The following is an 11,662-nucleotide window of genomic DNA, read 5'->3' on the forward strand; positions in this document are numbered from 1 at the left end:
CGGCCATCAAACAAGACCTACGCTGTGGACCATGAATGGGTAGTAGATGGAATAGTGTGGTTCACACCGTTTTCTTTCACTTTCCCCTCTGTCGGCCCCTTTTCTGTCTTTTCCAAGGCCCAATTTATGAAGGCTGACAGAAAAGCCGACTGCTCCACTGGCTTACTTCTGACTTCTTGTCTGTACGGAGTGCGGTAGTGCGCCGTAATGCCAAACAACATTTTGACCTTTGGGCTAACGGCCAACCATTCAGAGTGGGTACACGCCATTTAGCATTATTATCATCATCATAAATCATCATGCTGGCGATTGCGTTTTCATGGTTGTCGATGATGCTTTGTGCGATGGTCTCGGCAGCTCAACAAATCTCTGGTCTTACTCTAGGACACGCATGATTTGCACATCCCTCTGTCAAGTCTCAATGCTCCAGCGCATGAAAGAGTCATGCTGATCCAGGATTCCGTTCCAAGGGAGAGCCGGCGGGTTTGTAGTAAGAGATGGAGATGAGCGCCGCCGGATCCGAGAGGTCTGAGCTGCACACCTTTTTGCCCGCAAGCCGATCATAGAACGGGACAACGTGCTGGCGCAAATCCAATTTCTCGGTCATGCCATAACAAGCCGAGATGTGCATCCTCCGTTCCTGACTAACGGGCTTGTCTGAACAGGAAATGAAAAAGATAGGTTTATGTCCAGATAGTCTGAACACCTCTGACAGACAGACACTTGCGATAAAGTCTGGTTGGTCGTGATGCGACCTTTTGTTGATGAGTACCCAGCCAAGAATGACGATGCATACAAAGTCATCTCACCCTCCTTGGCATCTCTGTAAAGGGTTATCAGCACGGGGAAAAAAAATCCTTCCTTTTTTTTCAAAGACAACAACGATCATCAAGCATTCAATGATCACGATGGGAACATAGGGAACCAGACCGGATACGGTCAGGATGAGAGGGGCAGGGTGGTGAAAAAGTCTATGGTATGGGTTGGGGTTGGCCTATTTTTTTAAGCTTTGGCTTTTGGCCTAACAAACAAGCTTGGTGACAGGTCTTACCCTCACTCATCCAAGTAACCTAGGTCGGTTATTTGTTTGTTTGGCCGTTTCGTATTATCGCTGTGTCTTTGTCGGCACTTTTTTTCCTTCTTGGCACAGGCGCAGCATTTCTGTTTGTTCCTAGCTGTTTGAGACCCTTTGAGAAGATGGTCACGAGAGGACACAACAGGGGAGAAAAGCGGAAAGTCAAAGAATATCGACAGCAACCAATGGCTCCCTCCTCAACTTGCTTGGCCCTGTGAGTGGACAGAAAAACAAGAAGAGGACAAGCTCGGCTAGTGACCTGTCGGGCCAAGCCTAGCAATCTTGGGATGATTTACGAGCCGGTGAGCAAACCATTCCGGGTCAAGGAGTCATTGACAGTAACTGGTCCGCTCGATAGTGGTCGGAACCGCAACCCGTCGCTATTGGACTTGAATAGTCGCAGAAGAAAGAACAATTCCACGACAGGGGGATCTCGCGAAGAAAAAAACTTCCAACGCCCGCCAATACGCTGAGGTACCCTTCTGCGCACCCAAACTTGTGTGTCTGGGTGGTACCTCTATTTCTCGCTTCGGCAGACGGCTAACCATGTGCCCGGTGTCGGTCAGAGCAGCAGGGCTACCAATCAGTCGCCACAGACTACAGGCAGCCCTTCCTTCGGTCTGCGGACAGATGTGAAAACCTTGGTACCTGTGTGTCGTGCAGTGTACATACGTGGGCGATGACTCAATTTCTATGCCAGCGATTTAACTTTGCCGGCCACATGAGAGCCACATGCAAAACCTCACCTCTGATTAATCATGGCGCAAGTGCAGGCTCAAGCAACAGAGCAAAAGTGTCACAAAGATTCGCGTCGTTGCATTAGGGGCTGATGAACCTCGACGGCGTGTGTCCAACTCCGCATTGCCCTCTGGCTCTGCCTCAGGCTCTCAGCAGAAGACTGGCAGTTCATAGTGCGTGCAGCGTAGCGTCGCGTTGGCCATGCTAGGTATTTGAGCCTCCTCGATACCATGACCTCAGTCTGACACGATGTGTGGAGCGCTAATGTCCATTCTGTCTCCAGTCTCCAGTCTCCAGTCTCCAGCCAACCCAGTCTGACTGACCAGAGCGGAGGTAAATTAGCCCCCTTGAAAGGAGCCACCGCCACGGTCATGGACCGAAGAATATGAAACGAGGACAGCGATGATTTAGATCGACTTAATAGCCGATATTGAAGTCTCAGAAGCGGATTTCCTGCCTGCTCGCGATTTCATATGATCAAGATGCGATCAGATCTTGTGGATATCTACCTAGACATGCCTTAGAATCCAGGACTCTAAAACCCTGTTGGATTGCACCTGCTCCGTTATGCTTCACTTGGCCCCAAGGAAGGAGCGCCGGCCGTTGCCAGATTCAACCTTCCACTAAAATCACCAGCCTCAGTATCTACAATTAGAATTCACTACGCATTAGCTGCAGCCCGTAGCCAGATTCCTCTACTAGCTTGTTCCTGGCATCTGAATCCTCCTTGTCAACGTTCATGTCAGCATTACATCGCTTCATTTTTTAGTTGATGGAGATAATCTCATCTATCATGGGATTGTATTCCCCCCACATCAGAGCGTTGGTTAATTCCTATCTATACAGTGCAATACGGTGCATGCTTATCTGATTATCATCGTCCATCGTTTGATATCTCAGACAGGAACCCAAGCCGGACAGGTTCCTAGCCTTGCCCACAACCAAGCCAAATGTCAACAATCTTCAGCGCCCGCACAACTGCCCGTCCTCATCAGCTCAGGTCCTTCGCCTTATCCAACGTATCCACCAGGACGCTCTATTACCTAACTCTCCCCGGAAAGCTGTCACTGTCAGCCCTGCCCTACCCTCGCTAGAGACTGGCACATTCTGATCCTCAAAAGCGACCACTAGATTGTTACTTACTTTCGTCTGCGTGCGGCTGGACTTTATGCGGCGTACAGGCCTCCCTCAACTCCTCGTCAGTGTAGATTGTCACACGGCCACGGTAGATGGCACCCAAATACTCGGTTAAGGGGGACCAGGGTTTATTCAACAGGGCATGCAGGACGTTTTAGGTCACCTTGTTTGCAGGGTTGTCCCAAGAAAACCCTTACATACTGTCCAAATCCTCCTCTCATGTCCATCATTCTCACAAACAGACTCATCGTCAAGGTGACGGGGCATTCTTGCCTTTGCCGATTGTAGGTGTAGAGACACTGTAAAGTGCCGCTGGCTGGCGATATAGACGCCATCATCGACCATCACAGCGATTGAAGCGCTGAATGGTCAGCTTCTTTATGGCCTTCACCTATCGGCCTTTCTCTTGTTTTCTTGGCTCTATTCTCGTCCTCTTCGAAGCGGTCACAATCAAAGAGTGGCGTAGTCAACCACTCCTAAACGCGACCAGGTACAGGATAGCCAGGCAGGATGCCCAATGGGGATAAACCCAATCGAACCTCAGTCCCAGGAGACGGGTTGCAGAGCGTCATGGGAGGTGAGAGTCTGAGACATTAGAGGCTGATTGCCCCAGAATATCAGTTCCTGGCTCGAAATGCCTAGCCCACATTCCGCCAGATTTCTGTGGGACACCCTCACAGCTCGCCATACGATTTGACAATTTGCTCATGCTGGGCAAAAGGACATCTTGAAACAAACGCCTGAACATCCAACAGCGGAATGAGATCATCATCTCGTCGATCCTTTGGCGCCGACTCCCGCCAATTTTTAGGTCAGGGCCCCAGCTTCAGACAGGGGTGAAGCGAGGGCCCCGGACAAGCTTGGCACCTGCATCAGGGTGTGTTTGTAGTAAACGATTGTTTGCTGCGGCCAATGTCGCTGTGGGGAATTTTCAGCTATCTCGGCCGTCGTTTACGGAGGATGGATGCTGGCCGTTCCTGACTGTCCGGTCATCCATTTTTGACGGACGCCATCCCCCGCTTTCTTGTCTAGAGCAGATAGCAATACGGTCTGCAGCCTTGCCAGGCGTGTTTCGAGCTCAATCTTGTCATTTGATGGTTTATACAACGTTAAAAAAAAAGAAGTTGCCTTGTATCAAGAGTCAATCTTGTCACAAGAGGCAATTGCAGGTTCTGCGCCGCAAACGGCCCCTGCCTGGCCTGGCCTGGCCACAGTGACCAATGGATCAGAATCTTACTTGGGGTTTATTGTTGAGCAACCCTACTCCATACTTGAGTCTTGGAACTCCGAAGCGGGGTTCTAGAACAACGAACCACGAACAGTATTTCATGTCAAAAAGCTCATACACCGACATTTCTTGCCAGCCAGACACAGAATTTCATGGTCACGAGCTACATGATCCATCCCAGTTGGATCCAATCGACAAAGAGCCAGCAACGAATGCCATAATATCACATGCGGTGTGCCAGTACTCGCTCCCATCTGGATCAATGATAGGGCACTCTTGGGCGGCTCACGCATACCGAGTTGCTGGGGGAATATGAGTGCCAGTGTGCTGGGCCAGCCATAGCCGCCAGTTGAGTTGTGATTCGTTATTGATTCGCTAAATACTCGCTTGGCTGCGTGGGGAAGGGTAATGACGTCGCTTCTCGCTGCTCTAACCAATCGGTTGCAGAATCTATCAATTGCGGTTGCTCGGCCCCTAAGGGACCTCAAGGGGCATGATTATATGAGACATGGGGCCACCACTTGCTAGCAGCAACTTGAGCCTTGAGCCCTGAGCCCCTGGAGACTGAATTATTTTGTCTCGGGAGGGGACATGCAATATCAACCAATCTTGTGTATGTGCCAGCAGCGTTGAACGTCGGACCGGCCAGCGGATTGCCCTCATGATCACCTTGCCTGGCTGTCCTTCTTCGTCCAGCTACGTATTGTTCATTGCATTATGAAAGACTGCATATGCAACATGATTCCGAGTCTCACGAGAACCGTCGCCGGCTTCTTACTGCAATTATATCCTCAACGGGAAAATAAGGGTGGCCGGAAAGGTGATATGACGCGATTGCCGGGTGACGTAGGGGAATCTCGAGGCCCTGATAGTGACATTGAGACGCGGGGGTACGAGCGGGCTCAATTATGGACCACAGACATTGAAGCTTCCATACGTGCATGGGCAATTATGCGGCAAGTTCATTTGATATCACTTGTGATGATTTTTTGAACCTTTCAACTTACGACTGGGACTGAGGAAGCGATCCCCTGACGTGTCCGTTCAACTTCGGTTCCACCGAATCAACTTTAGAGGTTGTTATGTCGCATTGGGCCGGTCCTATCAGGAAGATAAAGCTCACAACTCGATCCGGCGGTAGCACAGCAGCTGTCTTTGGCCCTCGACTTGCATATCATCCTCGAATCGAATGAGGGGCAGGTCTTGGACTCTTCGGCCATGACTGTTACCTCATTTTACAATACCACCTTGCATCCTTTGAGGGACGCATTGAAACTGTCGTTCGGCCGTTCGATTTGTTTCTGTGATTTTTTTAAGCTATTCTTCAACCGATATGAACCCCGTATTCAGTTCGCTCTAGCACAATCGTTCTTCTCGTGTTATAATTACCCACAGCTACATACAGATAACGTAGCAGACGCCAAGCCAAAGGCCTGCTAAGCGGTCGTGCTGTCCATGGTATTATACCCTTCTGGGCGTTGGCACGGCCAGTTTACGAACGCCGGATTCTCACTCTGCACAGAGAATGCCGATTATTCCGTTCCAAGACTTCTGCGACACGCCCTCAATTTCCACTGTTCTATGGGCTGCATCCACGTGCGTTGCCTTAAGCAGTACTTCAAAGACATTAACCCTTTGTGGGATGATGACCAACCACAACAAGCCAAGCATTTATAGTATGCCATAAGCTTCTGTGTCGAGACCTTGAATACTCTCGACCGGTTCTGGCCACTGCAGTGACTGCGTCACAGTCACCTTGCTCTGTCGGCGCAAGGCACGAAATGATGCTCAATCTTACCATGCATTCTATCGCGTCATCGAGGCTGGGCACCTGATGTTCTGCAGGCTACCTATGCGATGCTACTACATTTGCCAGCAAGAGGTGGCACAGCGTGAGGCCTGTTGCATTGGCTCGCATCAACCTGCTGGCTGTGGTATCGAAGCCCACATCTATAATGAACATAGAGTTTGTGAAATTGCCAGCATTCAGGGCCTCGGAGACCAATTATTTACGTGAGGCGCTCACTATTCATTATTCGGGGGCCAAATCTGCCATTATCAAGACTCCGGCAAGGTGGTAGGTGGGAGTTCAACTATGTCGCTCAGACATACCCTATGCGAGTTGCAGCCTGTTCGGCAGCTATGACCATCAAGAGGTGGACTGGCAAGCCAATCACCACGAGATTTAAGAAGATGAGGTTGAGCTCGTCGGATTTATCCATACGAGTTTTACACGGGTAGAACCAACTATTTGAGGCAGACTATCAAGGCCGCATTAGTTTGTTTAGCTTAGTAGAGCTGGCACCTCTAAAGACGCCGAAAATGCTGCGCAGCGATGCTCGTGATGAAATGCGCCATATCATCCCACACTTACTGACGGAAAACCACGCGGTGGAATCGATTCTGCGGGAGTGCCCGCTCATTGCGCGCCTGCCGCTGCATTCAATGCCGCATAGAACGGGTCAAAGATGTGACAACGTGCATCTGAGCCGCTAATCTGTGATTGATCCATCAACTTGGCCTTCCTATTGAGGTGCAGATATTCGGATGTCAACCACCGGCTATTATCTGGTAACTTTCAAGGTCGCAGCAGAGTCCATCGGCACTGTTACAGTATCAGGCAATCCATACTTATTTTGCTTGCACTTATCAATTCTTGTATCGAAAAGTCTTTTCTACTGTGTACAACCTCGGACAGGCATGTAAGCCAGCTAGCTCTCCGTCTACAGGTCAACATTGGAAGTGCTACTGACCTCAGCAACCATAGACAAACACTTGTGAGGCAATGCGTCGAGTTCCTCCAATGACTCGAATCGACCCGTATGCCCTTGCTACGCGAGATGAAGTTCGCAGTTGACCAACCAGATCTTACCAACATGACCTCGGTCAATTCCTCTTGTAGAGGGGCTTAGGATCTACGCCTGCTCCTTCGATTGACCCGAGCTGATGGAAAGACGCATTGCTGATGGGTTATTGCGGCAAACTTCCGGTGAACAGGCTGCTTTCGGCATTGATCAAGTCAACATCAAATAAACAGGTCATCTACAGGAAACGGCGCCACCCAGCCCAACGGATCAAACATCCGGTAAGCTCATCCGAAGGCTTTGCGCTCAGAAGAACAAAATGCAGAGGGCCAGATGGTGAACAATCTCAAGTGGGACGTCCCTTTGGGCTGTTGCAGATAACACAACGAACGCTTGGGCCAGCTGCCGCTGCAAATCAATGATGTGCAGCAAGGGGGGTTCTTGTGATTGTCATGGGAAGTTGAGAGCTGTATCTCTGTGACAACTCAATAATCATGGTGCAAGCCGTGTCCCATCTGTAGCTGTATCAATGCCGGCATTGACAAGTTAATACCACCGATTATACTACTGTCAAACTTAGCATTATCGCGGCCAATCCCATTCCGCGGACTGGCCAAAGGTCATCAACGCGTTAGATTGAAACTGAAGGCGCCGTTCTTCGCTAGCGTCCGTATCTACATAACACTTGACGGGGTTGGGAATTGGATGGTCAGGAGCCTATAGTTCATCAGCAAACTACACCCAGAGACTTCTTGACTCGGGAAGGATGCGCAATTAGCAGCATCAGGCAGTGGTGGACTGAATTACGTGGCAGACCTATGCGTCAATTCGATTTCATCGAAACAAAGAAACTATGGAGACATGGAAAATAATATGAGTATAGACAGAGGCTTGCCCTTGACTGTCCTCAAGGCTTGATAACAGACGCCACGACCTGGGGGGATCTATCCATCAAGTGCCTGAGATTGGTGGGTCTCCTCAGTGTCGTGATTCTCTTCAACCTGATTTCCGACCCTGCGGAAACCCGCTGTCGTCTCGTTCATATTAGATCCGAGTGATGTTGAATCAAACATCTAATTGCGACATACGCTTGAACGTTCGTTGAGCTTTAAAACTATTGAAACACACGAATCACCACCCACGGACGACCCGACCCAACGGCCGCTCTTGGTGGGCATACCTTGTCTCGAACCTTCAGGGACCAAAAACCCCTACCTCATATCCTTAGGGTTGTCAGGGTGTTGACCTACCGTTCGTACGTACAGTATTGATACATGCTCAGTCTTCTAGAATCCTTCTCATAGGCCCCTGGCTTGAGATCCCTGACAAGAATGACTTTTGACATCCTTTTAGGCGTTGGCTGCTGCTGACTGTTGAGCTAGTATTGGGGCGTGCGCTGTCAGCAAGCACCAGTGGCTGGATATCGGCGGCCTGATCTGTTGGTACCTACAGGCAGTTTGATTATCTTCATTACACAGGCCCACATTCACGTTGGGGAGAAATTCTTCTTTCCAGTGCTGCAAGGACACATTGATGGTATTGTCGTGCAGAGCTGTGTGTTGTAATACAGCCACAGAGCACCACCAGGTAATGATCAGTCAACTATTCGTGCATTGCCTTGCATGAAGGCCTGGTACCAATGAGCGAGGTCTAACAGCGACATTGTGAGGTATCATTACCTACCGGGCTTTTAGCCATATCTGACATTATCACAAATCACAGACTACTGTCTGACAGTCTTGGCTGTTATCTGGAAGAGCACTGTACCGCTGAAACCCTACAGGCTGGTTCATGCATGGTGAAGTCAAGACATTGGTATTCAATATCAAGACATTTCAACCATTATCGAGATTTCGATACCGCAGTCTCCTCCACGACTAATCTTTTAGCACAACCATTGTGTGTTTTCAGATGTCCTCTGCATTATCAGAACCTCACTTGTAGACGTCGCGCCCTTCAGCCTTGTCGATCTCACCGAATCTACGCGGCCTTCTAGGCACCTACGGCACAGCATTTGAGATACAAGCTACTCAGCCGTCTGATCGGCTGGTGATGTGCTGCTGTATGTAGGCTGGCGAGCGCAACCTTGTCTCTTACGGTGACGAACAGCGATCCAATAATACCCTTCTGAGTGGTGCCTTTTTTCTCATTTGCTCAACAAGCTGAGTAGGTGGCTGCGTTGGCAGGTTGTCGATGAAGGGTGTTGTGGTGTATACGCCAGTGGTATAAAGCCTTTTATTAAAGGCTATGTACGGAATCGCTAGTCCTGGCTCGGGCCGGTCCCATGGGTTGTCTTACATGGTGACTGATCACTTTGTTGGCACATGCGTCACCCTACTTTGAATCACCAGTTCGAGGAGGTCAGTATGGGTGTCTGCGAAGCCAGCATCTCGCATGCCCGTTCCTGGAGATATGCATACGGCGCGGCACGGCGAACAAAGACAAGATCGGAAGAGGATGTCCGGCACCGTGTTCACGGTACAGTACGGCATGATATGCCACAGTATGCGCATCGCGCAAGAGGACAACCTCGAGTTGTGGTTGATATGTCGACTTGCTAAGAGGTGAGGTGACCTTGTATGCATGCATGTGCGTACTTTGAGCGGTGACCAATTCTCGCTTCCATCGTCCGCTATCTTTGCATCATGAGACCGAGTGATGCGGACGAGAACCAAACTGATGAACCACGGCGTCGAGGTCATCGAAGCTAAGTGGTTATCACAAATTCATGGTGGTACTGAGCTCACCTTGTGCGAGGACAAACGGTATCAATTCGAACAACCCGTCGGCTGATACTGGTTTCCTGTTTGTCCGTTTAAAACGAGATGCAGGTGAGTTATCGCCGACATATCTCGGCAGTTTCTACGTGGTCATTCTCCATGTCTTGTGATGCAATTGAGCACATGTTGTTGGGTTTTATGAGTGCTCAACTCAGTCTCACCACAACAGATTGTCGCTTCTGACTGTACTTGCATGCCACGTCAACTATCAAGCGACTACGTTAGTTTATCAGTGTCATCTAATATTGGAGGCTAGTTCCGCAAGTCTTGAATGATCCGCCACTAGTGCAGCCTAAGACAGAGCGGAGGCTGTTTTACATTTACAGTGACTGCCTGGATAGTATAGTCTAGAGTACGTACACACGTAACAAGATTGCACTTGATCCAACAGTATAGTACGGTACGAGTTGGACGGCGCAGGATCAACCCCTTTCTACCAAACGGAAGCAAACACGATCACTCTATGTGAGGCATCGGCACTTAGTTTGTTTGACGACGGCAGGGCATGATCAGTGCACTGGATTAATCTCCCACAAGCTTACAAACAGGGGCAGCACAGCATCACTCGCATATCCATCTGGTCACGTTTCTCCATGGTCATGTCTCAGGAAAACTTAAAAATATTGACTTGTCTTGTTTGCCGCCGCGTGAAGCTCTGCTTGCTCAAATCAAGAGTGGTTAAGATTAGGTGATGGGTAGGGTTTTCCCCTTACCACGAAGACCTGGCATGTTCTGAAACGACAAATTCGGTTCCGAGAGGCTGGTCCTAGTGCGGGGGTGGACCTTGTAGGTACATGATTCCGATGGGATGACAGCGGACTTGCATCTATTTTAGTAGTGGCTCAGTAACTTGGCTTGGGGGTCATCCAGGACAGCAAACGAGTTACTACAATAGGTTTCGAGGAAGGATGAGAAATACTCATGGATATCCCGGGCTTCAACGGGGAGCTCGGAACATGGAAGGAAGAAGGGAAAACACTCGGTCGAGGCTATGACCGACTTGGACAGCACTACCGGAGGTTTTGGAAGACTTCCGGAGAGAGTAGAGACCCACGAGTAAGAGCCAAGGCCCCATCTCATGTATCCATCATATGCTGAGACGAAACCAGATGCCCTAAATAGAGTCCGAGGGAGATGGAAGGGGCCTCATCGGGGGGTCCGGCTATGAAAATCTTGTGCTAGCCCAAGAGGCATGATCTTGAGCCTCTCAAGATTCTGCCTTGAATCCTTTAGGATCTGTGCGGCATTGTTCTGGTGCTTATGCCATTTGTTCTGGAAGCTGTTTCAACCAACTAACCGCCAATGCCCATTACTCTATACCATGTTATACTCGCTACGTGGATCATCTTGCGGCCTCTGCCCTGTTTAGTTGCTGCGGCGGGTATACTATTCATGGACACAAACTCTTCTCTCTCTGTGTTTGGCTGTGCATCATGTTTCATTTTATGCTTACTTGGTTGGCATCAAACATTCGCACAAGACCCCTTCGAAGACCAACAAACAACAGCTAACACGATAATTTTGGCATGAATTTCCCTCATCAACGACATCTCACGAGAGACTGGTAGACAGAAAATTTACCTTGTTGGCTCGGTCAGTTAGCTTTGCAATGCGTTGGCACATCACAGCATAACACAAACACAGGGAAGGACCTGGGATAGACACGCGCAATCTCTTCCTTTTCCTGCGAGTGCCCGTCTGCAACATACGGTCAGTCCGCTTCTCTCCGATGAAGCATCCTACAGCTGCTGCAACATCGGTATGCCAAAGTTGACTGGCTCCTTGGGCTTTTGTGTGCCTTGAGAGAAAGATATATGCAGGTGCCTTGGCGTTCCTTGATGCAGGTCTTGTTTGTCGTCATACCTAAAACATGGGAGACACCCTCTCACACGCAAGAAAC

The 11,662-nt window shown here is 49.6% G+C and overlaps 1 protein-coding gene across 1 annotated transcript; it reads right to left on the reverse strand.

Moving 5' to 3' along the window:
• Positions 1 to 4,662: 4,662 nt before the first annotated feature.
• FGSG_12838 (uncharacterized protein) lies at positions 4,663 to 5,398 on the reverse strand (the record flags this gene model as incomplete). The annotated part of the gene is made up of 2 exons (XM_011326204.1): positions 4,663 to 4,874; positions 5,302 to 5,398. The coding sequence occupies 2 exons, from the start codon at positions 5,396 to 5,398 to the stop codon at positions 4,663 to 4,665; spliced, it is 309 nt and encodes a 102-aa protein (XP_011324506.1).
• Positions 5,399 to 11,662: the final 6,264 nt, after the last annotated feature.

This window comes from Fusarium graminearum, chromosome 3 (genome assembly GCF_000240135.3).
Source record: "Fusarium graminearum PH-1 chromosome 3, whole genome shotgun sequence".
Classification (NCBI taxonomy): domain Eukaryota; kingdom Fungi; phylum Ascomycota; class Sordariomycetes; order Hypocreales; family Nectriaceae; genus Fusarium; species Fusarium graminearum.